At 49.5% G+C, this 26,209-nt stretch overlaps 1 protein-coding gene across 1 annotated transcript in view; it reads left to right on the top strand.

The window, feature by feature from the left end:
- The window catches only part of LOC139057938 (uncharacterized), a 113,386-nt gene that overhangs the window by 79,643 nt on the left and 7,534 nt on the right, over positions 1–26,209 (top strand). Inside the window, exon 12 of the mRNA XM_070536745.1 lies at positions 15,567–15,785. Within this exon, the coding sequence (XP_070392846.1) occupies positions 15,567–15,785 (219 nt within the window). The remainder of the gene's footprint in view (positions 1–15,566; positions 15,786–26,209) is intronic.

A 26,209-nucleotide genomic window follows, 5' to 3' on the forward strand; every position in this document is an offset into this window, starting at 1 on the left:
CAGGAATGAGCTCTAAGGATATCAACTCTGGGCGTTTTTATTCCTGCATGAGTTTTTTTTTCAGTTATGCTTCGCTTTTGTATGTGTTCTACAGTAGACTAATACATGAGAGAGATCTTAGTGCTGCTGTATTATATTCATATACAATAGTGGCACAAAAACGGGAACATACGCCTTGTGGAGCTTGGTGAGAATGTATCTCTTGCTTGCCCGCTAAGTGGCGGCATTTTCGATGTGGTTCCCACTGACACCTACTGTGAGCCAGAGATAGCCGCTTCACCTCACAAGGCATTAGGTGTGTTCTCAATGTGGAATGAAACACCGGTAGGGAGAGATTCGCCGACCTTCTACCAGACGCGAGCTGTTGGACACCAACCTTAGGCTACGACTACCCGTGCAATCCCTGCGGACAGAGGATGTAGTGCCCTTCCCATCGGCATCTTACTCCCCAGGTGGTCCAGTCTGTTACGACTGAGTCATGTGTTGAACAATTTATGTTATGCTACCAAAGCATCAATGATAGCCTGGAAATTTCAAGCAGGCTGAGCACTTACAACCGTTAGACAATCGCCTCGGAAGCAGTAACGGCGAGAACACGGTCGCGTTTGTGCGCGCATTCTGTTCTCTTTCCCCCATGGCGCACGCTCAGCACTGATGTCTGGCTAGGCTCTGCAGTACTGTCTCCGTCTAGCGAACGGCATGATTAAGCTTCGTGCAGCTTCGTTCCTTTTCCCCTTCCCCAAGGAAGACGCCGAGAGTACCTTAGGGTGCGTGTGGGCGCGTCAGTGCCTTTCCCTCTGCTGGGCCAGTGGCGGTGACACAACTGTAGAAAAGTAGATGCCGCTAGTTTGAAGCACTGAACGTGTTCCACTGGTGCGTTATTGATAAATAGCAACTGCCTGGCAAGGTCTTTGTGACGCGGATTGTTTATTACTGCTCTTGCATTACTGACATTCTGTTGTACATAGTTTTGCATAGACCAGAAATAACAGAAATGTAAATGTATGATGATATGATTGGCGAACTCAACATTTCAGCGACGAGACAAAAAGGAACTTGTATGGTCAGTGTAAATGACGTACTTCACTGACTCATCAGTGGTAACAAGTTTATTGACATATAAAATAAACAAAATGGGCATAACATACTTCCCTCAAGTACATTAACCAGCTTCAGAGAAGTGGTGAGCCTGTTACTTTCTACATACTGTATTCGCCAATGTAGATACGATTACATAAAGAGTGGGCACTACGTGTTATACGACAGTGATGAAGTTTCTGGAGACGAGCCTGATGGCTAACGTTATCGAAAGCTTTCGAGAGGTCAAAAGAAACACCTGGAACAAAGTGTATCAGCACAACTATCGCCTCCAGAGCCACTAGACAAGAAGACTGCTCACGTACATGTAGCACGAAAAGAGAGCATAGTAGCGCGCTTCAGTTGAGCGGCCACGGTGTCTGCCACTCCCGAGACCTGGCGGCACCATGGCTGGCCGGCCTGAACAAGCCGTGGGTTTAGCGGTTACGTCTTCACTCCTCCTCCCACAAACTGGTGATCCGGGCGATAACGACCCGCCACGTCACCGGCAATGCGCCGACTCTCTCAAGGCAAGAGTGATGTGGCCTCACGGGGTCTGGCAGGTGTCAAGCATTATTAGTGTCCAGAAAGTCTACATCGACATGTCAGACACTTGCTTCACACAACTGGACAGCCACTTCCGTATTAACAAGGTTGCAGGCTCCAGCTGCGTTCCAAGCTCCGCCTACCACTCCACGGTCCCGACTTCTACGAAGACTTGCGTGCAGCCATCCTTGCTCAATACACTACCTCGAGCGTTATACTGTAACGCCATTTGAACCGTCGCGTTATTCCGCGTTTTATCGCCCCACATAGCCTGCATCCACCCATGCCGATCGTCAGCACTCGCCAGCCCCAGCATCAAACATCTACTTGGTCCGTTAGCCTCCTCCCTGCTTTTGAAGGCAGCTGCGCGACGACTCTTTCCAATGAATTCACTTGGACAAACGCAAGTGCTTTCGGCTACTATACGGCCCGCCACTCTCCTTCCTTGGACATTCCCGCATACCATTAGCTTTACGTTTGCGGGCACCTCACTCATCACCGAGTCAAAGGCTCACCCACCGGCTCCACTAGGCGCAAATTTCACTCTCGCAGACACGGCGACGCGATAAGCAAAAGCTTGGCAATGCCTTCAGCGACTATGGCAACCGTGACGCTGTCGGCATTCGAGATTTTACCGAAAGCAGCAGCAGTCGAGCCTTCTGATGTTCTGTGCTCGCACCTTCCGCGGATTCCTTCCGTGGTTTACCCAAGCTTTGCAGGAGCTGGTCTGCCAATTGGGGTCTTCAGCTCCAGAATGACTTCTACGTCAACGTGAGTGGCCAATATTTGCGCTATCTACACGCAAGTCGCGAGCTGCCAGACGGTCTTCTTTCGGAGCTTAAGCTTCTACCAGGCTCGGCAATCTACGAGAACCCGTGGCAGGTCGTGGTTTCGCCCTACGGCATCATTGTTGCTTCGCCTCTCTCACAACCCACGCTGCCGGCGCTGCCTAATACATTACTCTCGGATTGTGTGAACGCTGCAACACCAACATCGACAGCATATGCTTTCCGTTGCAATTCTGACCAAACCCCCGGCAAATTATACAGCGGGCGAAAAGCAGCCGCACTGACTGCGACGCCATCTCGGAACCAATGCCTTGCTGGTCCTCACAATTCACCGCCTTGCTGAGCCGTGCCCGCACCTGAAATCTTAACGCAGCATGAATCAGCAAGGCCAATAAGGCACATTGACATTCGCAGTTTACCGCCACTGCCACCATTGCACGCCGTTCGAGGACACCGTAGTGAGCGTTATTCCCCTCAACGGCATGAACTCTGAGCACGCGCAAGAACCACGCAATACGTATCAACTCTGCTTGTCGAGCTGCATTGCATTCGGCGCGCAGACATCGACAGCGCAAGACGACGCCCTCAATGGGGAATACAATGCGCCATGTGTCTAGATACTACCAGTCACGACCACCGCTGTTATATGTGCCGTTGGCCGAAACTGGCTTTACTTGGACTTCTTATCGGACGCTATACTCCGCTCCATGCATAGCAGTGAACGCTGTGGAAGCTATGCAAGATGTTCGGCCAAGAAACATTAACTTCTCACGTTCCGTTCATGCTCCGCCGCGTGCCAACAGCGTTCGATCGCGCGAGCGTGCACGAGAATCACCTCGCGACGTGTTGCAAATAAAAAAAAAACACACACCCAAATAACTAAAAAATAAGATAAAGATGCTTTAAAACAACGCTTTAGCAACGGTATAAGAACTTGTGTCATTCAATACATACACTTCTTGCGTAGCCTATATGAAAAGACAGTTGCACGCATTTGCGGTCAAAAAGCATCGAACAATATCCAAGTGAGAATGAAACCACTGCATGAAGTCTCTCTAGCCTCCACAGTGTTGATTGCTATGTCTGGAACGGAGTGTAGACATTGCCATTCAAGTGCATAGTACTGTAGTGTCTCTTCTTTGCATACGCGCGCCTTTTTGCACACATTTCTATCGTGTATCGCACTACAAGGGAGGAGGACGCTGTAGGGGCGTGAATATTTCCTCCTGAGTGGTGAAGAAGAATATGCTCGCGTGCATGTAGCGCGAGAATGAACCACGCTAGCACGCTGGATATGAGCAGTCGCGGTGTCTTTTCGTGCCTCCTCCCACATAAGTTTTGATTTTCAAAACTTTCGAGTGCTAGCGGGGAAGATACCCACTCAGAGAAAACGATACATGCTCCAAAGTCGCATCAGTGGCCCGCAAGCAGCCTCTGACCGCAAGAGGCCCGAACTGGAGACTGTTTTCGACTAAGCCCAGGCTGTCGCGTTGCCCCGGTTGTTTGTTCGCGCCGACGACGTGTCCTGTGACCCTTTGATATACTTGCTGGAGAATGCATGGCTTTCCCTAAAACGGGAGTTGCGCATCTGGAAGCTACATATCAACATGACGAGTACGAAAATGAGTATGACATTACGTTCACCCCGCCCCATCGTATTTCATGGCACGCTCCGTCAGAGCACACAGGTAGTCATGTAGCACACAGGTAGTCATCATATGATGACTGAGTGAATCTCCACGAGAAGTTGGATGGCAACGCGAAATTAACAAATAGGATTGTTTTGCTAGAAAGGAGGCGCTGAGTTATTTTGAAACAATGAATTACCATCCACACCGGACTGCATTCAAGACCAAGTTCACCGATGTCTTCGGCCGTGCTGCGGTTGGCGAGCTTAGTGCGGAGCATCGTCCACTGTCTTGATCAAATTAGCGTGGGGTGATCTTCATTAGTTATCAGAAGAGTAACGTTGACCTGAGCAAGCGCAACGATGCCTCAGTGACTCATGTGGACACGATCTAGCATATGGACAAGGACATCGAAAGGGCGCCTTCGTAACTGTGCTTTCGAAAAGCCTACGAAGCGTTCTGAGAAGTTATTGACATGTTTCGTAGCTATGATGGGCTCTGCCAACAAGGCTTGGTCAGCCGTCACCCTTCCGTGCCAGAAGAGTTGCTTTCCAACTTTACTTTTACTCTGTACACCCCCTTTCTAATCTCCCATTACAAAGTTTTCGTACGTGAGCAAATTTCTCGCCAGCTGTTCCTGATATTCTGGACGCAGGAGCCAATCTCTTCACTCAGTCATGCTAGGGAACATAATACAAGAGCAGATGTCTGAAGGGTTTCGAGCCGAGTGGACGCTTCCAGTCACGGCTCCGCCAGCATACGCCGAAACCGCACTGTGACCACAACCGCGGATGTTCCCGTCTCCGCCTCCGCTTACCTATCCCGAATCCGTAGTGCGATCACGGCCACACACGTCCTCCGTCGTACTTTTGCAAGCATACGACCATGATCTCAAGTCATCATTCACTGGCGCATCTAGGAAAAATGGCCCATCTGTTATTTGTGTCGTCTACCTGGAAATGTCACACGTCTTTACTGCCTTCACGTGATGACGCACTTGCGCCTGTCTACAACCATCCTATGCCTTACGCTGCAGACAGGAACTTGCCAATCAAAGCAGAAAGCGGGGCTTGTTGGTGTATCATCATTATTCAAAAGACTAGCGAAATATAGCCGGGACAAAGACAGAGAAGACGACAGGACGATTAGTGCTCGTCCTGTCGTCTTCTCTGTCTTTGACCCTGCTGTATTGCGCTAGTCTTTTGAATAATGAGGAACTTGCCAAACCACCCTCACCTTCGAGAAGCTCTCGACCACCGATTCCTCCTCCTCATCGTCGCTCACTCTCCTCTATACATAGATTTGCCTTTACCACTGACACGAACATTATTAGCGCAGTGCCCCCGGCAAAAAGTCCATTGTTGACGCAAAGCCTGAGCCCCCGTCATTCGCCACCCGACGTATTGAAGCCGCTGTCGAACGTATCCCTACGCTTGCTCTCATTCACGCAGGGACAGCCGTCTCTGTAGTTCACAAAAAACTTTGCTGTTCCATTGAAAAACTTGCGACACCTTTCTTTCGCCCATTTCTGCACATGACCTCCGCACAGCATCTCGAGCATACGGCTGCGTGCTCCATCATACTTGTCATTCAAGAAGACATCTACGCAGTCGAGTTGACGGTATTATTTTCTTGTTCAAATGGTAGTATTTTAGGGTGGGCTCTTATTTACTGCTTTCAAGGAGTAATTGATGCTTCCATGCTGAACTCGCCTTCTTTCCACTTTGCGATATCATATACGATGAGGCTCCACTTTCCTGTGCGAAATTGATTATCGCTCCCTACATTGGGACTTCTCCACGTGCATCTCTCCTGGCACGTGTGTTCTGTTCCAACAATTCCAGTCGTGGTGCTCATTTGGCGCCTTGCGACGCTTTTGTTCATCGACACTGGCCCTCACCTCCAGCCGCCGTGCTTGTCCTTGATGTTACCGTCACCGAATTACTTGCGCGCAACCAATTTCCGTTTCCGCTTCAATTGCTTGCGAATGAATCTCTAGGGCAAGTGGAGCCCTTCAAAATCCTTGCCACTTTTCCAGCTTTTGATGGTTTATCGGAAGTAAACACTATACCACTAAATGCTGCACCCTCCTAAGGCCTTTCCCGCCATGCGATAGACAACGGCTTGCACCCGATGTAACGACGTGACTTCATAAGTTCCTTGATAAGGGTCCTTCTGGTTTTGGCTGTCACACTATATCTCTTGGCTTAAAGTCAACTGTGTGCCTCCAGGTCAACACGAGCACTCACTCCCCGCTGCGGCAACGATCATATCGCGCATGGGCAACCGAACGCGGCGTCATGATGATCAAGCAGTTGACATGCTGAACTGTAGCATTATGCAGCGACCAAGCAGTCTTTGATCATCCGCACTGGTTTCAGTTAAGAAAAAGGATACGCTTCTATTCGAGTTCTTTCTGGTGAAACACGATAACCCAAAGGGATGTCTACCCTGCTCCGTGGATCGATGACGCCTTCGTAGATTGTTTGCAAGTTGCGGAGTTCGTTTCCTCTCTCAATCTACGTTCCGGTTATTGGCAAGTGTCTATGGCTGAAGCTCATCTCGCGAAAACTGCTTTTATTGTACCAGACGACCAATGTGAATTTACTATGATGCATTTTGACATCCGAAACTTTCCCGCAACCTTTGAGCGCATAATGGACACTGTTACCCGCGGCCTCAAATGGAATACGTGTGCATGTGATCTCAGTGAGGTCATCGTATTTGTCCCACATTTGTCTACTTACCTACATCGACTGGGACTTTTTTTGCGCTGTCTCCCTAACACTGGCCCTCAACTGAATTGGAATAAAAATGTTCTCTTCAGTGCACAAGTTTACCATTCTCAGACATGTTATGTTGAAAGATGGCCTTCTGCCTAACGCCGCTAAGCTCCGCGTTGTTACATTATTTCTAAGAGCCATATCCCTGAAAGACTTGATTGGTTTGATCAGTTTCTGTTAGTACTTACATCGCTCTATCCAAAAGTTTGCGTCAATCATTCCACCATTGACAAGGATTCTTCGCAGAGACTCGAACCATTTCACCTGTTCTTCTGTGTGCGATCATGCTTTTGCGATGCTCCTTCGTCTAATCACCACTCCCCCTATACGGTAATATGTCGATGAAGCCGCCCCTCCCCCACCAAAATCCACACGTATGCTGGTGCAGTTGGTCTTGCCACTGCCATCACCGAACGAAAAGCGTGACACGGCGAATATGTTGTTGCTTACGCGAGCCGCGCTTTCACAAAAGATGAAGCTAACTACTTTTTACAGGGAAAGAGCACTGAATATCTAGAACATTACCTAAATTTCGCCATACCTGTACGGCCAACCCATCGATGTCGTCGTCTATTAAAATGAATTCCGCTGGCTGTCGTCTGTGAGATATCCTTGTGGCCGGCTTGGCCGCTGAGCTGTCAGAAACACGTCGATGCCGATGCTCTTTCCCGTTCACCTGTCCCCACCGAAATTGCCAGTACCCCGGCGCTAGACTCATTCCAGCCACATAACTTCATTTTGGCTCTTTTGGATAACCTCACCCATTCACCAGCAGGTCCACCATCTGGTGCACTTGGCCCACATGCTGCTTACTTCCCCACTCGTAATTAAGTCCTCCATCACTGCGAAAACCGTCTCGAAGACCGCAAGTGGATACCAGTTATTCCCAGACACCTCCGCGCTGATATATGTGACGCTTTTCCTGCCGGTCCTCAGTGTGTACACAAAAGGCATTTCAAAACTTTAAGCAGTCTACGTCTTTCACTTTATTGGCGTGAAATTTACACTTTTGCACAGAAGTACAATAGGTATTGCTCATACTGTCAACGCCACATGCCTGCTCCTTGTCTTGCCTATGAACCATTGATGCTCCTCGTACCCCTCGCGACCATTTGAACGGAATGGCACATATCTTTATAGACGACTGTCATAAAGAGCTGCTGGAAATCACTCATTTAATGGGGCCACAGGCCACCTCACCAACTACGAAGAAAGAGTCCCTGTGCCAGCTGCAACAGCTCATGACATTGTCTCCTTCCTACATCAACGATTCCTGCTGCGTTGCGGTGCATAACACAAACTACTTAGTTACTGGGACCATGTGTTCCTACCAGATGTCATTCAAGAATTTCTCGTTGAACGCCTTGCTGTCCACTAATGTAAAGCTCTGTATCACCGGCAAACCAATGACTACAATTTGTAGAGCGCTTCAGTTGACCTCTTGGCGGCATGAGAGGGGAAAAAAGATGTAGCAGAGAAGACGCACATTTAGCGACAATGATGCACCGTGCTAAGCCGCTTCGCCAACGCAACGCAAGTGGGATGAGCGGGATACTCTTTTCCACGAAGCCTGGACTGTCGCATCGCCCAGCTTGTGTTTGTTGACCCCTATGATGTGTTCTGTGAAACTTCTTTTTAAAGTATATATCCGTTCAGTAAAAGAAGCGCAAACTCTTTACACTGACGTCTTTTTAAAACCCATATTGCACTAGATTGAAAATCATACGAAGGTGAACGAGGGATGATGCAAAATTTTATTTAGGCTTTCTCAAAATAGTACAGAGACAAGATTAAAATACGCTGGTAGTTGGAAACAATGTTTATGTTGCCTAGCTTGAATCATACAGCGACTCTCCCACACTATGCGTGGGAATTTTTCTATTGCGATAAATAATAAAAATGTGAGGTAAGCAGTGGGCGATCAATTTCAAAGGATATTTAACTGACATTCTGTGCATGCCTCACACATCGATAGAATTTCTATTATTTAACGCGACAAACCACGGAACTACGAAAATTTTACTAACAAGGTCGAAAAAATAGTGTGCTCAATATGACATTTTCTTGGTGGTATATATTACTACTGAAAGAAAACGGTTGGGAAGAAAACAAATAGGTTAATGAGTACATCAAAATGTTAAAAAGCTTTTAGCTCCATCCGCATTTTATTATTATGTGAGTTCAGGTATATGACAAATTACTGATTATAATTGAAAGTGTTAAAACGCGCATACCACGTCCTCATCTATCATCGCTGCTTATGCACAGACGCTGGCAAAAGCTAGCATAGGATGGAGAATAAAGGCATCCTCTTAACTACAAAACAAAGTTTCCCTAAACAGGCTAACACATGCAAAGGTAAACGTGTATCAGTAAAAAAACTATGTTCCCTTCCACTCTGGGAAGAAGGGTCACCAGGCGAAGCTGTGTATGTGGGCCCCTTAAAGACGAACTGTACCTCCGTCATGGGTCACCGCGGCACTGCACAATCTTCGCGATCAGCCCACTTATGGGCAGTGCTTAACGCCTGCTTGACTTCTGCCGCGGTCGGGCCAGTATTGCAATATCTTCGGGATCGGCCCACGTAAGGGGAGTGCATAACGACAGCTTCACCTCCGCAGCGAGTAGGTCCGGTATTGCACTTCGCGACCGGCCACATAGGGCTAGTGCTTAATGCCTGGTTCACCTCCGCCGAGGATCGGGCCGGTGTTGCACTATCTTCAGGATCGCCCCACGTATGGGGAGTGCTTAACGCCTGCTAAACCTCCCCCGCCGGTCGGGCCGGTATTGCACTATTTTCCGGGTCGGCCCACGTATGGGGAGTGCTTAACGCCTGCTTCACTTCCACCACGGGTAAGGCTGGTATTGCACTTTCTTCGGGGTCGGCCCACGTATAGGAAGTGCTTAACGCCTGCTCCGCCTCCGTGGTGGGTTCGCCCCGCATTGCACTACATCCGGAATCGGCCAACTTATGGGGAGTTTCTAGCTTACCACGCCAGCGACACAAAAATTTCCTTGGACGGTAGAGGTATACAGTTTCGCTGTAAAACGTCGCAGTTTCGCCAGAAAGACGACGCACCGATTCCGATAGAAAATTTGTAGACAGTTCGGCTAAGTAAGGGTAGCAGTTTTATAGTACGTATAAACTTGTGAATGTTCGCTAACTGGCTAAATTAACAAGCATGATGCGAGTGCACGCAGGAGCTGATCACACTCAATGACCGCGGGCCCTTGCTGTCAAAACGTGGGCGTGAGACAACGCCGCAGCAGCAGCGAGGGTCTATCGGGTTGTCTATCGCTTGAATGCAACTTGAGCGGGGAAAACATAGCGCACGAAAAACTACGAGCCAACAGCCCACCTAGACTACACCTCCAAAACAGATCGTTTTCAAGATAAAGCCCGCGCGGCCGTCCCATAACCAGTGGCTGCCGAAGTACAACTCCCCCTCCCACTGTGCCATGCTCCCAACAGAAGGCTGTACGTGGCCTGCCCGTTTCCTATGTCGATTTGAGCTAACATGCTATAGTTTTTATGGCCCGTAATATAGTATGAAGCGACTATCCCAGCAACACTATTACCACCGCGTATTACAGCAAGCATGTCGCTTGTTTTTAAATGTGCTCTCAGGTCAGCGTGAACAGCTTTGCAAATTGTAAAGGCACTCGCATTCAATGCATTTTATTAGACTGCCGTAGCAGCGAAATGACTTGTTGCAGGCAGGAGATAAGCATTCGCAAACACTGGGGCGACAAAGACAAGTACGCACCGAAAACAAATCACGGTACAAAGCACCAGCTTCAAGATTCTGCAAGGAAGCATCGGTGGCAGCGTAAGAAAAAACGGCGACTACAAGCTTAAGCTTAAAAAATAAAAATATATAGAAAATATAAAAGCGCTTCTGCAAAGAAGCATCGTTCCACTAGCTAATGAAGTCACGATCGCGTTGCTTAAGGTCATATGTCCTTCGTAACTTAGCCTTCTTGCTGCCTCAAGATGTGTAATGGGCCGAAAACAACAATAACTTTTGGAACTGCACATTCTAGACCGTCTTTTCCATGCCTGAAGACTCTTCGAAACTAGCTATCACGGTGATTTTTGTGCTCTGTCTTGGCTTATTACGCCACTACGATATCGCCACTTTCATTGGCATAGAAGACCATGACATCTATGGATGGCTTGACTCCTTCTAACGAGTGAGTGACTGCGATCGACGTGAAGGCACATTGAAATCGCACAAGGAAACGGCTGAAGTCAGTCGCATCAAAGCTCAACAATGATCATAGTCTCACGACGCGCATGACGTTTAAGACCAACTCCGCTAAAGGGGTGGACCCTATCGCGAATCACAAGCTTTCCGTAGAACATTGTACAATGGCGCATTGCAGAATAGTGGCTTTCACAAACTGTAGAATGGATGACAATTACCTGCATGTCTTGACAAACGGACTCCTGAGTCGTGTTTCTCACACATATACCGATGCATAAGTCTTAGTCCGGGTCAGTCCTAGTCGATGTTTCATGAGGCTTAGAGGGAGCACGGTCGATTAAAATTATGGTCAGCCATAACCCAAGTCTACCTGCTTGAGAATAATTTTAGTCCGTTTGAAACTGAGCGAACGTGGTTGAGCAGAATTGTGGTGAGTCTGAGTGCGAGTGAGACATAAGCAAAATTTAAATTTTTTGAGCGAGTCTCCGAGGGTTGCGTTTAGATTGTGGACCAATGTTGACCTATGAAAGCAAAACTTACAATAAGACTGGTCATATTTAATCTATTTCATAACCGGCTTTCTGTAAAATGCCACAACATTAACTGTAGAGATTAGGCTCTGCTGAAGCATCGCTGCTTCATGCAAGCAACACTTCGCTGCTTCTCAGCGCCATCCACAGGCCGCTTCGTTGTCTGGCTTAGCCGTTTGCACGATGAGACTGTACTGCAGCACCAGTTTAAGTATTTTGTTCGTAATCAAGTTGCCAGCTAACATCGGCTATTCTTACTCCACCACTTGTCAATATCTTCATTGGCACCTCATCTCTGTTACGGAACTATGGAGTCGCTCACCGACTTTGTTCCGCCTTCTTTTTACCAGGTTTATGTGGTTGCGGACCTGGCTTCCTCCTTCATGTTTGTAATCCATGACTGCCAATTTTTGCAGCATTTTGCGTTGTCGCTGCCCCTATTTGGCCAGTGAAAAAGTATGCACGTCCCTAAAGTCTTCAAAGTGCAACTTACAAACGCTCCATTTCCATTCTTTACCACCTTTCTGGGCACGTATCAAGACAACGTCATCAAGTAGGACCATTTCCTAGATAGTCCTAGAAGGCAGCACCTAATAACCCCACTAAGAAGCTCAGTCACACGATATCATCGGGCCAGTTTGACGGACCAGGCCCAGGCAGGTCAGACAGTTGGGTTGGGAGCAGCAGTGACACATTCCCGAGCCGCCACCAGCGACAGGACAAGCCAGCACACAAGGCCGTGCCACATGGACCAATGAAACACAAATATTCCTTGAGAAGTGGTCCCTGAACAAGACATCCAACCGAGCCGCCTGGCATTTTTTCTTCTGGAGAGCTTCCGTTAGTCACGTGCGCCCATCTACTTTATTTTCTGCTACGTCGGATGTGCGACTCAAACATCACAGTGGCGAAGCCTTACACCTATAATTCATGAAAGACGCGTTTTCGTATAAAAAACACGACACAAAAGGCCTGTCCAATAGTGCTGTCGAATATGGCGTATTTCGGCTCGTATTCCAGCATTGTGTTTCACGTCCACCGATCTACGTGATACTGCCGAAATGCAGCGCCTTGTCGCTCCATAACACTACAAGAATATTTTACCCGTAACCTGCGCCGCTGCAATGTGCAACTGGTCCACGTTCATTCCTATATTTTAGGCCACCAGCAGAGCAGTGACCAGGACAAAATGAGAATGGAACGTTCCCATGCGTGGCATAGAACAAGCCCTGCGCGTACTACGATTACGTGTACATTGGTGGAAGCGGCAAATTCCAGTGGCGCCTACAGCGCCACTGGAACAACCTCATACAATACAACCTCACATACAATATCAATATAAAAATGTTGCTTCTAAATCCGTTACTTTACATACACCTGCCACGCGACGCGATAATGAATCAGTGAAGGCAATAATAATGGCTTGGAAAAAAATTGGATTGATACGCAATATGTGGAATACCTGACAGCCCCCCAAAAATTATCAGCCATTCAACTCTGTAAAAGTGGATGACCAGCGAAGCTGTAGCACATCAAACACGCTTATACAAGGGTACATGAATCTATATTAATAATTTTTAGTAGTAGTGGCGATAGCTTTGTGCTTACTTTGATATACACGGATTTGTTTGGTTGTAACGTGAGACAGTATCTTGATCAAAGGTGGCTGCGTAGACAACCGTTCTTGAGTAGTTGGGCTACTTGTAATGATGTGGCACCCAAAATCAGGCTCTTCTAGCATAAACTGAGTGAAGCGTTTCTTGTATGCTTTGGAAAGTGTACATTGAAGTCTCATACGATGATCACGTGGATAGTTTATCATGGCTAAGCCGTGCAAAGTGCGTGGTCATGAACTTCTCGATATCACACTTGGTTGTGCCTGCAGATATACACCCAGCGGATATCACAATTCCGACTTTCATTTGTACGGCACACACAACGCCACAGTCGGTTCCATTGTGCTCTTGCGAGTCAGGGTGCATAGTTGTACATAAATTTTGTCCTTTGCGTATATGGCAATACCTCCTGTTCAAGAGCCCATCTGCTGATCAGAAACGATTACAGCATACCCGTTGGCTTGCAACAATGCATCTTGAATTATTCGTTTCAGTTATTATTATTATTATTATTATTATTATTATTATTATTATTATTATTATTATTATTATTATTATTATTATTATTATTATTATTATTAGGGGCGGAGTGCTTGAAAGCTTTTGCTGTAAAAAAACTAAAAAAAACAAAAGTTCAATAAGAGGGGCAGTAATCGCCTGCCTGCTAGCGCATGATACCTTCACCAATTCCTCAAGCGACTTTCAGCTCGATATCTGAGCTTTTCAGTTCAGTGAGCAAGGTCACCATGCGATAGCCAGAATGCCCGCCCCGTTCAACACCATCTTGATCAGGGTTCTGTTTATAGTTTTTCTAATATCCACTTACTTCCCATCCAGGCTGTTTCCACCATTCATTCATTTCAGTGCTGCCTCCTCTCGAGCATGTGCGTACGAGTTTTCGGTCTTTTCGTTTCGGTGATCCTTCAGTAGACAGTCGGTGCTTGTGCTGTGCTTTAGGTTCCCTCCCGCGTCCGTATTTCCGCGACGACCCCTCTCTACCATCTATGTTAATAGTGACTGTTGGATCCGTTTCTGCCAGTCATATGAAGCTCAGCCACACGAAGCCAGTAGACTACGAATCGAAAGAAAAAAATTAAGAAATTACCTGTGGTTCTATATTAAATATAGAGATGCCTCTTGCCTAATGCCGGCACCCATGCGTGAGGATTGAGTTCGCACCACTATCGTTACCCGCCGTGGTTGCTCAGTGGCTATAGTGGTGGGCTGCTGACCACGAGGTCGCGGGATCGAATCCCGGCCCCGGCGGCCGCATTTCGGTGGAGGCGAAATGCGAAATCACTCGTGTATTTCGATTATACGAGAGACACGGCTGTTATATATATGTATATGTTATATATATATATATATATATATATATGTATGTTATATATATATATATGTATATATATATATGTTATATATGTATGTTATACGAGAGACACGGCTTAAGAATTAGAACGGTGCAGTCTATGAGTGAAAAAAAAAACAAATGTGTAGCCGTGTGGGAATCGCACATAATATTTTGCACATACTAAGTCAATTTTGAATGTAGCACACACGGCACGTTGTATAAATGAATGAGCCAGCGAATACGTCCTAAATGTAATGAAAGAAAGCTTAATATTAAAAAAAACTCAAACCGCAACAGCGATGAAACACCTATGCTTTACCAGTCAGAGATGAGATTGTTTGACATCTGGCAATTTGGGGTTTGTGAACAGCCTAAACTTGGGTGTATTTCTCCATTTATTCCTGGATCAGCACCCAAAATAACTAAGTGGGTAATGCCGTCCATTCTTTTCTATGTGTCTTTGCGACAAAATTATGTCCTTCAGCAAGCACCAACTAGGCCAGCAAACAGTTCTGTTAAAACATATTTCCTCGCTTTTTCAGAGCGCGAGCTCCGAGGCGTGCGTTCCTCCGGCGAGCGTCGGCGTCGGCGGCGTAATCGAGCGAACGAGCGCAGTGATGGATGAAAGAGCGAACGCGTAGCTCAGCGTATATGAAAGACGGGAAGAGAAAAGCGGAAAGGAGGGTGCAGCGGAAGCATGAGGCCGAAAGCGGAGAAGGGTATCCAGAAAGCGTGAGAATAAAAGCGCAGTGCGACGACAACGGCTATGAGATAGCGCCAGAGTAGCGCGCATCGTTTTAGAGGTTTATTGGCGGCGGCAGCGGCTGGGAATCGCGGCCAGGCGTCACCCCCGCGCGGGCTCTCGCGTTCTGCAGCTTAGCGAGGCAGTCGTGCCACGTGCCGCCCATTTGTAAGGTGCTGCACGACCCATATTGTCTACGCCGGCCAACATATTGCTAAGGGAAAACACTTATAGAGCCGTGCTCAAATTTTGCATTAAGGAGTATCGAAACCGTCACTGATTTTTCTCACTTTGCAGGGCAGCAGCATAACTCTTCTTGCAGCCAACTACAGCCACTGGCCTCCGAACATCATGAATGCTGTGGCCGTGGGCATGGCTGGTCGGTGGTACGCACCATGTGAGAAAGGTTCCACGTCGAGTACGGGGCCCACTGGCTATTCGCTCGGCAGTAAATGCGGGGGCGCGTGCCTTCAAAAGAAGCTCCTGCGAGAGCATCAAATCACCGACATTTCCCGGGTATGCAAAAACTGCCGTTCATAATACTGACAGACAGCAAGGAGAGCATAAGGGAAATTGTATTCAATCATGAACTTAACGAAATCATAAATAAAACCCGATTAAAGAACAACTGGCCAGAAGTGGGGTAGGAACACCAGTCTTCGCATTAGGCGTGCGACGCTCTTGCCATTTGAGGTAACGTAGCGCCGTTTCCGCATCCACTTTCTGGCATACATATATTATTCTGGCATATTTATGGTTGGTGAACGCTCATGGTTATATTGCGCTTAGTTTTACACTGACAATTTTAAGTGAAGGACAGGACGTGGATGTACGTAGCGCAAACTACCAACTGTTTAATACTCTTAAAGAACGCGCTTATATACAAGGAGATATGGCGCGAGGGGGGGAGGGGCATATATAAAATGATATGAAAGGGTGACGACATGCGATCATAGTTCGGGCCAGGCATGTATTGTTCACTTGCACCCGTTCACCCTGGCGAACTCGAATTCAGCTTCGACAAGCGCGATGGAAGGCGTGCTTAGGGACATCCCTTTTTCTTTAGCGGTCGCAAGCGCCTCCCATAATTCTCGCTCCGTATTTTATTTTGATGTGCCAATGACTGTGGTGCTTTCTAGTAGCGGAGAGCATTTACGTTGTTTGCAGTGTGCATCCAAATTGCTTGGTGCTGTCAGAAGCTGGCACGTGTATTTGTGCTCCCATAACCTATCATTTAGAGAACGTCCAGTTTGCCCAATGTGTACTTTCCCGCAATCCAGTGGAATTCGGTAAGCCACTGAAATAGAACATTCCACGTATTTTTTCACGCGCCAGTGTGAACGGGTGCAAGTGAACGATGCATATCTGGCCCGAACTATGTTCACATGTCGTCACCCTTTCATATCTTTCTATATCTGCCCCTCCCCCCCCCCCCCCCCCGCACGCCATATATCCTTGTATATAAGCGCGTTCCTTAACAGTATTAAACAGTTGATAGGTTGAGCTACGTACGCCCACGTCCTGTCCTTCTCTTAAAATTGTCAGTGTAAAACTAAGCGCAATATAACCCTGAAAGGGATATTTATGGTTATCTACTGGAACTAGAGCTAGGCTTCTTATGACATGACTAATACAAGTCGGGCCCCTCGGTTTCCTTTCTTCTCGTTCGCTAATTAGCGACTGTCTCTAATCCGGCAACACTGGCACCTTCAGGTAGCATTGCGGTTTCATTAACCAGTTGCTTTCCCCAAAAAATTCATGTACACCTAACGCCTGCGGCAGAAAGGATTCTCCGCATCGGGCGCCAAGGCTTGTGAGTGGTGGGGCTGGCTAAGAGTCCTAGGGTTAGATATAGTAGGTAAGCCTAAATACCACGGAAAAGGGATGGGAATGAATGAATGAAAAGCTTTATTTTCCCAAAGGAGGTATACCGGCGAAGTTGGAGCCCTCAGTCCAAGGCCCCGGTGCATTTTGCCATCTTGCTAGCTCTGTCGATACGCTTGAGCTGTTCATCAGGCTACGAGCAGGACAGCGCAGTCTCCCACTGTTCTGGTGTCGGTGTTTTGTGTACTGGCGCAACCTTTGCTTTTTGGCAGGCCCATGTAACGTGGTAAAGCGTTGCGGGTTCTCCGCAAAGTGGGCATTTATTGTCATATGTTGACGGACAGATTTTGCTGAGCAGACTCAGATATGGGTGTGTATTAGTCTGCAGTTGTCACCAGGGAAACGACTGTTCTCTACTAAGGTAATTGTGGGGAGGGGGGCAGATCCTCCTTTAGCCTCTTTGGTTTTCTAAAATTGCTCCATAGCGGCTGGTTGCTGAGTTCCTCCAGCGCAGCCCTATTGCTTACATTGTGGAAGGCCTCCTTAAGATCGAGTGCAAGCAATATATTTTCTCCGTATTTTAGAATGGTAGTAAATACCTCCTCCTTAATCTGCAGGAGGATGTCTTGCGTGGAGAAGCATTTGCTGAATACAAACATAGTATGTGGCATGAGCTCGTTATCCTCCAGGTGGGTCTCCAACCTCTGAAGCACAATTCTCTCATATACTTTTCCCAAGCAGGACGTCAACGAAAGGGGTCGCAGGTTTTCCAGGCAGGGAGTCTTTCCGGACTTCCAAATCATTACTATTTCCACATGTTTCCAGTCGCCCGGGATAGCCCCCCGTTCCCAGTGTTTATTTACGAATTCGGTAAATCCTTTGATGGAGTTTTCGTCCAGGTTCCTTATCATGGCGATATTGATGCCATCCTTGCCTGGCGTGATGATCTTTGTGGCAGACATCACAGCGTGTCTCACTTCTTCTGTGGTAATGGGTTCATCTAGAGCGGCATTTGCTTCTCCCATGCATGCCAAGCTGGCGTACATACAAGATGGGAAAACGGCGCCGCGGTAGCTCAAATGATAAGAGCATGGCACAGGTAATGCAAAGACGCGGATTTGTATGCCATCTGCCGCCAAAATGCTATTTCCTTCTTTCAATCCCATTAAGTTGCGAGTTTTTATTTCAGTTAACAAGTACCCCTAATTTGCTTTATTCTGTCCTTGGTACATTTAATGTCTGAGCTTCTGACAAATAAAGAACGGGCCCCTCAGAATTCATTTCTGGACGTTTCTATTATACATACAGACATATATATATATATATATATATATATATATATATATATATATATATATATATATATATATACACTCTGCGCTCTAGTGCTCAAGGCCTGAATATTTTTTTTTGGGAGACACTAAGCATGGACGTTCGTATCGCACACGAGTCATAATTTCTGTCAAATCTCTCTCTCTCTCTCTAAATATATATATATATATATATATATATATATATATATATATATATATATATATATATATATATATATATATATATATATATATTTATATATATCTATATATATATATGTATACATATATATATTATCGATACTAGTATGGCTCTTGTACGCTCACACTGTTTTGGGGGTGCAGTAAGACTCAGGCTAATTTTTGCGGTGTCTGTTGGATTGAACATTTCCAGATGATAGCGAGCGATCTCTCCGCAGAATTGAATGAAGTGAAAACCGTGTTCGTCTGCAGGTGTTGCGCTTCACAGAGGCCTAATGGAAACTTTCGGCTCTTTCTTAATCATCTGGCCCTTCGCGCTTGGTCATATATCTCTACTACGAAAAAAATGCACAAAGAGACAACTTTAGTTTCTTACAGCTGTGCTTCTTTGCTATTTACCAAATATACATTTTGCCTGCTCCAATACTTAGTCTCCATGTAATCCCAACCAGTAAGCATGACAAGTAGCACCGCGAAAGAAGACCATCAGGACAAAGACAAAGCCGTCGCGCTCAGTCATTTTCATTACGCTTTGAAGAAAAAAATTTTAGGGCCACCTACGCGGCTGTGATAAAGGCCGTGTGCAAGTCTACAAAGGCGTAGACATAAGATTGATCCAGCGTGGAGATTCTGAGCGGTAGTTAGCCAATTCTGATCGCTCTTTGCAACGATTGTACTCTCTAAAATCGGCAAACTTCACGAGTGTAGCATCGGCAGAGCGGACGAGAGGTTGTATCCTGGAATGCCAATTTCTTGGTGTTGCCTTCCACTCCTTATGGCCTGAATCTTATTTCTTTGTAACTTGCTAACCATGGATTTTGGAATTGCAACTACGGATTTTGACGTACACAGCGGCGGATACCAACGAAACAATCGGTGTAAAACCATAAAAGCTATTTTTACTATACTTGCGCTGAGCTTCGTACTTCAGGGAAGCTTCATTCAGTATCCGAAGACTACGAAGCGTGTCATAGCGTGGCGGCCATTCGTGCAAGGATAAAAGACGAGTTGCCTATTATTCTATAATGCGGCAGCCTCACGCTCCTTACTCTGCCATAAACCTCACCTCGCTTTTAATCAGGCTCGCACCAAAAAAGGGGACTACCCTGTTACATACTAAGAACTACGAATTATCGGGTAGGCCGTTATGCGCGAGAGGAAGAAGAAGAAGAAGTCGCCAGTGGGAGCGGAAGCTTCTCGGCTCCATCGATTTATGAGTGTTTCCGCAGTTTTTTTGCGGCCTACACCCGAAAGCGACATATCATCTGAAAGATCAAGTCATCGCGAACCCAGGGATACCAACGTTTTGGGTGAGCGTGAACTTTGCGAGTTTTTACGGCACGAAAATCACACGAGTCCCGTGTGAGCGAGGCCAGGCCTAACGACGGTTGGGCCTGGCGCATCCTTCGTTGGACTCGGCGTTTGAACGAACTACCACCGAGATGGAGATAGACGAGGGAGGAACTGGGGAGACCCCGGATAACGGACCCAACGACACAAAACGCGTTTCCGTGGGTGAAGACGCTGAAGGCGTTGCGGACGGTTGGATCGAAGTTACACACAGAAGAAGGCACCGCACGAACGCTACCCCGATCGCGGGAAAGGACGACACCCGCTCGCGAAGCCCGATGCCCCGAGGCGGCCGAAGCGTAGTGAACAAAGTTCTACGAGCAAGTAGGATGCCCAGACTACCCAGGGATGATATCAGGATAATTGTTCGACCGAACGACGGGCTGAATATAAGGAACACGTGCGGGACGAGTCTCGACGAGGCGATACGCAAAGAAGCGGTAGTGGGCGACGACGAGATGATCACGATCTGTCCCAATGCCATGCAAAACATCCTGGTGATCAGCACACCGGACGAGACAACTGCGACGAAAATCGCTAAGATCAAGGTTTTGACGATTAACGGGAAGAGGCACGAGACCAACGCGTACGTTTCGGCGCCCGAGCAAATGGCAAAAGGGATTATCCGCAACATTCCCCTGAAGTATACGCAAGACCAGCTCATGCATGCTCTGGTGAACTCGAGAAACCCCTCTTTAACATACGCCAAGCGGCTCGGCACTACGACCACCGTGATATTGCTGTATGAGGGAAAGAGAGTCCCCACATGGGCTTACTTCAATAGCATCATGATAAGAGTATCATTGTATCGGAAACAGATTGACTTTTGCAAAGAGTGCGGCAGGCTCGGCCACCGACCCGACGTATGCCCTAGACCGGAGATCAAACTATCGAACACGAGTGCACGCCCAAGTGCCGGATCTGCGGCGAGGCGCACCCCATGGCCGACCGAATGTGCAAGGCCAAATATAAGTTGCCACACATAGAGAAGGAGAGAAGGTGGCGGGCGAGAAGCAGAGAAGAATAGGAACACACATTGGAAGAAGGAAAGACCCCTCAGTGGACCGTATCACCATCGGGGTACAGTATGGCGCAGGGAAAAGGCCAAAGTCGCTCGAGATCCGGATCCCTCTCGCCGATAAGAAGACGTAGCCGAAGTCGTAACAGACCTAAGAACAGAAGTCGAAGCCGTAGTCGGAGTGGAAGCCGCAACCGAAACCGAAACCGCCCCATGCCAGACGGCGTGCGGGCCACACGTGGCGAGATACCGACAGGGCCGCGCAAGGTCACCTGGTCCGACATAGTCGCGGAAAGAAATGGATACTCCGTAGAGAGCACCCCCCTTTCTGGCAGCACAAGGGAAGCCCCCGACTCCCTCCTGGCGGCGAGGATGGAGAAAATGGAGCGAGAGAATAAGGAACTTCGAGAAGAGCTGGGCAGGGCCAGAAAGCAGAACGAACAATCAGCGAGGAAAATCGACGAGCTACAACAGACGTTCAACGAAATCTTGAAGGGCATGAGAAAATCCCCCCATGAGATGATCTCCTCCTTCACCTCCCGCGAGGCCGCCGAGCGAGGCGATGCGACCGCGACAGGAGGCGAGGTAGGCCAGATGGACGTGTGTTGCGGCGAAGAAGCGCCGGCAGCGGCGGGCTCCAAGTGCAAGGGCACAAGCGATACGCCACCTACGGAAGACACTTTGGACCACGCACAAGCACTGAAGAGACCCAGGTCAGGAGCCAGAAAGATAGACGCGATCGAAGAGATGGTGAACAAACTGACGGATAAGACGGAGTGAATGTTTGACATACTCCTGACAAAGCTGAACGAAAGAGACCCAGGTCAGGAGCCAGAAAGATAGACGCGATCGAAGAGATGGTGAACAAACCGACGGATAAGACGTAGCGAATGTACGACATACTCCTGACAAAGCTGAACGAATCTGACGCGGGACGGAACGCGCAGTACGCAGCGGTTAACACCCAACTCGCGACCATGAATAAGCGAATCGAAGATCTGGAACACGGGACGATGCAACTGAAGCAACAGCAACATCACCATCACCTGCCTGGAAGGGCCGGGGTACCATCATCACAAGCGGTAAACGCACCGACCATCCTCGCCTGCGACAACAACGCCAACACCACCCGCACCGGGGCAGGAGGGACGCACGGACAGTTGTGTCCCCCCAACACCTCTGCATAACAATCATGACTGTGTCCCGCAAGTCCGACAATAGACGCATAGCCTGGCAGTGGAATTGCAGGGGCTTCAAAAACAAGAAAGCAACGATGGTGCAATACATGAAAACGCTTGCCAATAACAAACTTCCTGTCGAGATTGCCTTGCAAGAAACTTTCGATCGGGCCCAGCTCCCGGGTTATGTGACGTGCGGTCCCCCCTACGAATCCATGGGGAGGGACGTCAGGGTGTGCACCCTGGTTAAGCGCGGGACGGCCTTCATCGAACACGAAATCGTGCTGCACGAAGAGTCGGACATAGACCATGTACTGATCGAAGTCGTGCCGAGTATTGGAAGTAGGAAAACGGGCCTTTTCGTGCTCAACGTATATAGCTCCCCCTCGCAAAGATACCGCACTCACACTTTCGACGCCCTCTTTCGCGAAGCGATGGCCAAGGCCGCCTCTAGTCCCTTGCTGATATGCGGAGACTTCAATGCGCCGCACACGCAATGAGGATACGGAGCCGACTCGCCGAAAGGGAAGAGGCTAGCCGGACTGATGGACGATCTCGGCCTGGCTGTACTCAACGAACCTGCTTCGCACACCAGGATCGGACAGGGAGTGTGCCGCGACACGTCCGCCGACCTCTCCGTCTGATCACTTGGTCGAACTCCTTCGAGGACCTGGGGAGTGACCACAGGATCCTGTGCGTGACCGTGGTAGAGGATGAAAGCGAAGAGGGCGTCTGCCGAAAGGCCAGAATCGTACACTGGGACAGATTCCGGAAAAATAGAGAGCAAGACAAGGAGGAGGGCCCGATCGAAGACATCAGCGAATGGTGCAGAGTACTACTCGCGGACGTAGAGAAAGCCACCGATGAGGTCGAATGGACGGACTGGCGACAAGAACCACCCAAAGAAGAGGCAGACAGGTCCCGCGGAGCCGTGGGCGACGGCGCTCCCCAACCGTCCAGAGTGGACAGCCGGCTGGCACATCTTGTTGCGGCCAAGAAATCCATGCAGCGAAGAGCGAGTAGGCAAAAACTCAACAGGAAGATACGCAAGAAGATCGCCGAAATCAACCAGGAGATCGAGACGCATTGCACCCGCCTGTGCGAGCAAGAATGGCAGGAGCTGTGCGACACGATGAACGGGAACATGAGCGCTGGACGCAGCTGGAAGATTCTCAGGCACCTGCTCGACCCGGCAAGCACCAGAACGGCGTCCCGTACAAAGATGGCCAAGCTGCGACACAAGTACAAGAATGACCCAGAGGCCTTCGCGGAAGAGATCGTGCAGACGCACCTCGCACGCCCGGAAGGGCGGAGTCACCCAGAGTACTGCGGGGCTCCCAACGAGGAGCTGGACGCGGACTTTTCCGTGCAGGAAATTAGAACGGTCCTCCAGCTACTGAAGACCAACTCGGCGCCCGGTCCTGACAGGATCACCAACAAAATCCTGAGGAACCTGAACGACGACGCCATCGAGAAGCTCTGCGAGTACAACAACGCGTTCTGGAAGGAGGGCCAAATTCCGCAAGAGTGGAAGACCGCGGACGTTATACTGATACCAAAGCCGGGCAAACCGCTGGAGGTCAGAAATATGCGGCCGATCTCTCTCACGTCCTGCGTCGGGAAAGTGATGGAGCATGCCTGCCTTAACAGGGTGACGACGCTGCTCGAGAAGCAGGACGCCTTCGGCACCCACATCATCGATTTCCGGAAGGGACTTTCAACGCAGGACGCCATGCTGCAGATCAAGGAACAGGTCGTGAACGCTCCGAGCACACACGTGCGTGCCCTATTCGGGCTAGACCTCAAGAGCGCCTTCGACACTGTGAAGCACATGGCCATACTGGACAAGATCAGCCGACGTGATCCCGGGGCGAGGTTCCACCGATATGTCAGCAGCTTCCTGAATGAGCGCGAGGCGACAGTCAAGATCGACGGGGCCTCACCACGAACGGTCCGAATGGGTGGTGCGGGAACGCCGCAGGGCTCCGTACTCTCCCCCATGCTTTTCAATCTCGTCATGATCGGCCTACCGGAGCGCCTTGACGCGATAGAGGGCATCAATCGTACGATATACGCAGATAACGTGACGGTGTGGACCACGGAGAACACGAGCGTCGGCGAAATGGAAGACCGACTGCAGCGGGCCGTCCGGGAGGGGGAACGGCACCTCGAGGACACGGGACTCGTCTGCTCACCCGACAAGTCGGAGATCCTGCTCCACAGGCCGCGCAAGAAAGGGCCCCTTCCGCAGGCCGTGCTAGACGCTCGTCGTTTGCGCGTCTGCGTCACGACGAGGGAGGGGACCCGAATACCGATGGTGTCCAAGTTGCGAGTGCTCGGCCTGTGGCTGGAAGAGAACGGTGCCAACCGCGAGCTGGTTGCCCGACTGCAGAAGAAAGTGGCCGCCGCCACGCACCTCGTGCGGCGGGTCGCGAAGAAGAGGAAAGGAATGAAAGAACACAACGTTACGAGGCTGATACAGGCGTACGCGCTGAGCCACATAGCGTACGTCGCCGCATATGCCGACTGGAACAGGAGCGAAACCGACAAGCTGAACGTGGCGATCCGCAGGGCGTTCAAGACCGCCCTGGGAGTGCCCCAGTACACGCCAACCCACAGGCTCCTCGAGTTGGGCGTAAACAACACGCTCGAGGAGATCGCCGAGGCGCAGAGAATCGCGCAACTGGAGAGGCTGTCGAGCACCGTAACGGGAAGACGAATCCTAGACTTGCTCGGGATTCGATATCACGAGGCGCGTGGAGTGAAAGAATCACTGCTACCGAAAGTCAGGGACGCCATACAGACGGAAAACATGCCGAAGAATATGCACCCGCTGCATGACGTGCAAAGACGTATACGCAGGGTGGTAGCAATCCTCGAGAAGCATGGAAGACAAGAAGGCGTCCTCTTCGTCGATGCAGCCAGGTACCCACGGCCAGTCGGTGACTCTGATGGCGACGAGGAAAGTCGACCACCACCGCCGCTACAAGGGAATGTGCGAGACGAACCGCAGTTACCAGCACCACCACCACTACTGCTACTACGACAAAAACGGCAGTAGCAACAACGGCAACATCGACACGGCCGGCCGACGGCAGCGGCGCCCGCCTTCTCCATGGCAGTCGTAGATACAAAGGGAACGATCCGAGTCACGGCATCAGCGAGGCTGCCTTCGGCCGAAGCAGCGGAAGAGATGGCCATAGCCCTTGCGGTACTCCACGGAGGTGCGGAGGATAACCTTATCATCAGCGACTCGAAATCAGCGATTCGGAATTACACCAAAGGTTGGGTGTCCGCGGATGTGGCACGCATGCTCAACGCCCGGGCCGGGGACTTCGGATCCGGCACGATTACAAACAAGTCCCTCAAGTGGTTCCCCGCGCACGTCGGGGAGCTTGGCAGTAACAACAACAGCCACGACAATAATGACACCAACAATGCTAACGGCCGAAGACGCAACGACACTCCACCCAACCACGACGAGTGCGCCCACCTCGTCGCGAGGCAGCTTACCCGCCGCGACGCCGTCACCCAGAGGGCAGCTGCTGCCGTTGTTGTGCGGGACCCCAGCGGAGGAGTGACGGCGACGGCGGCTGCCACCCCATCTGGCGCGGCCGCTCTTGTTACCAATACAACACAAATCGTGGCGGACGGAGCTGGGTATCACGAGGACGCCGACTGCGATGTCAAGGAGTTTCCGGCAACATACCGGGAGGTGCTTGGTCACTATAGGAAAGAACGAAGAAAATATCCGCAACCCCACGGGCGCCTAGACAGGTCCCAGGCGGTCGACCTGAGACGGTTGCAGACGGGCACTTTCACCAACCCCTACCACCTGCACCGCCTGTGGCCCGCGCTGCACCCGTCGCCCGGATGCCGTTGGTGCAAGCACGAACGGGCCGATATGGCCCATGTGCTTTGGGAATGCCGACGCCACGTGGAACAAGGACAAAGAGGAAGGGGGAATACAAGAGCAGAACCCTCTGAAGCGGGGCGCCTCGCTGATAGATGGCAAGCCGCCCTCCTCAGTGAGGCACCCGAAGACCAGGAGTGGGC

This window comes from Dermacentor albipictus, chromosome 3, assembly GCF_038994185.2.
Source record: "Dermacentor albipictus isolate Rhodes 1998 colony chromosome 3, USDA_Dalb.pri_finalv2, whole genome shotgun sequence".
Classification (NCBI taxonomy): Eukaryota; Metazoa; Arthropoda; class Arachnida; order Ixodida; family Ixodidae; genus Dermacentor; species Dermacentor albipictus.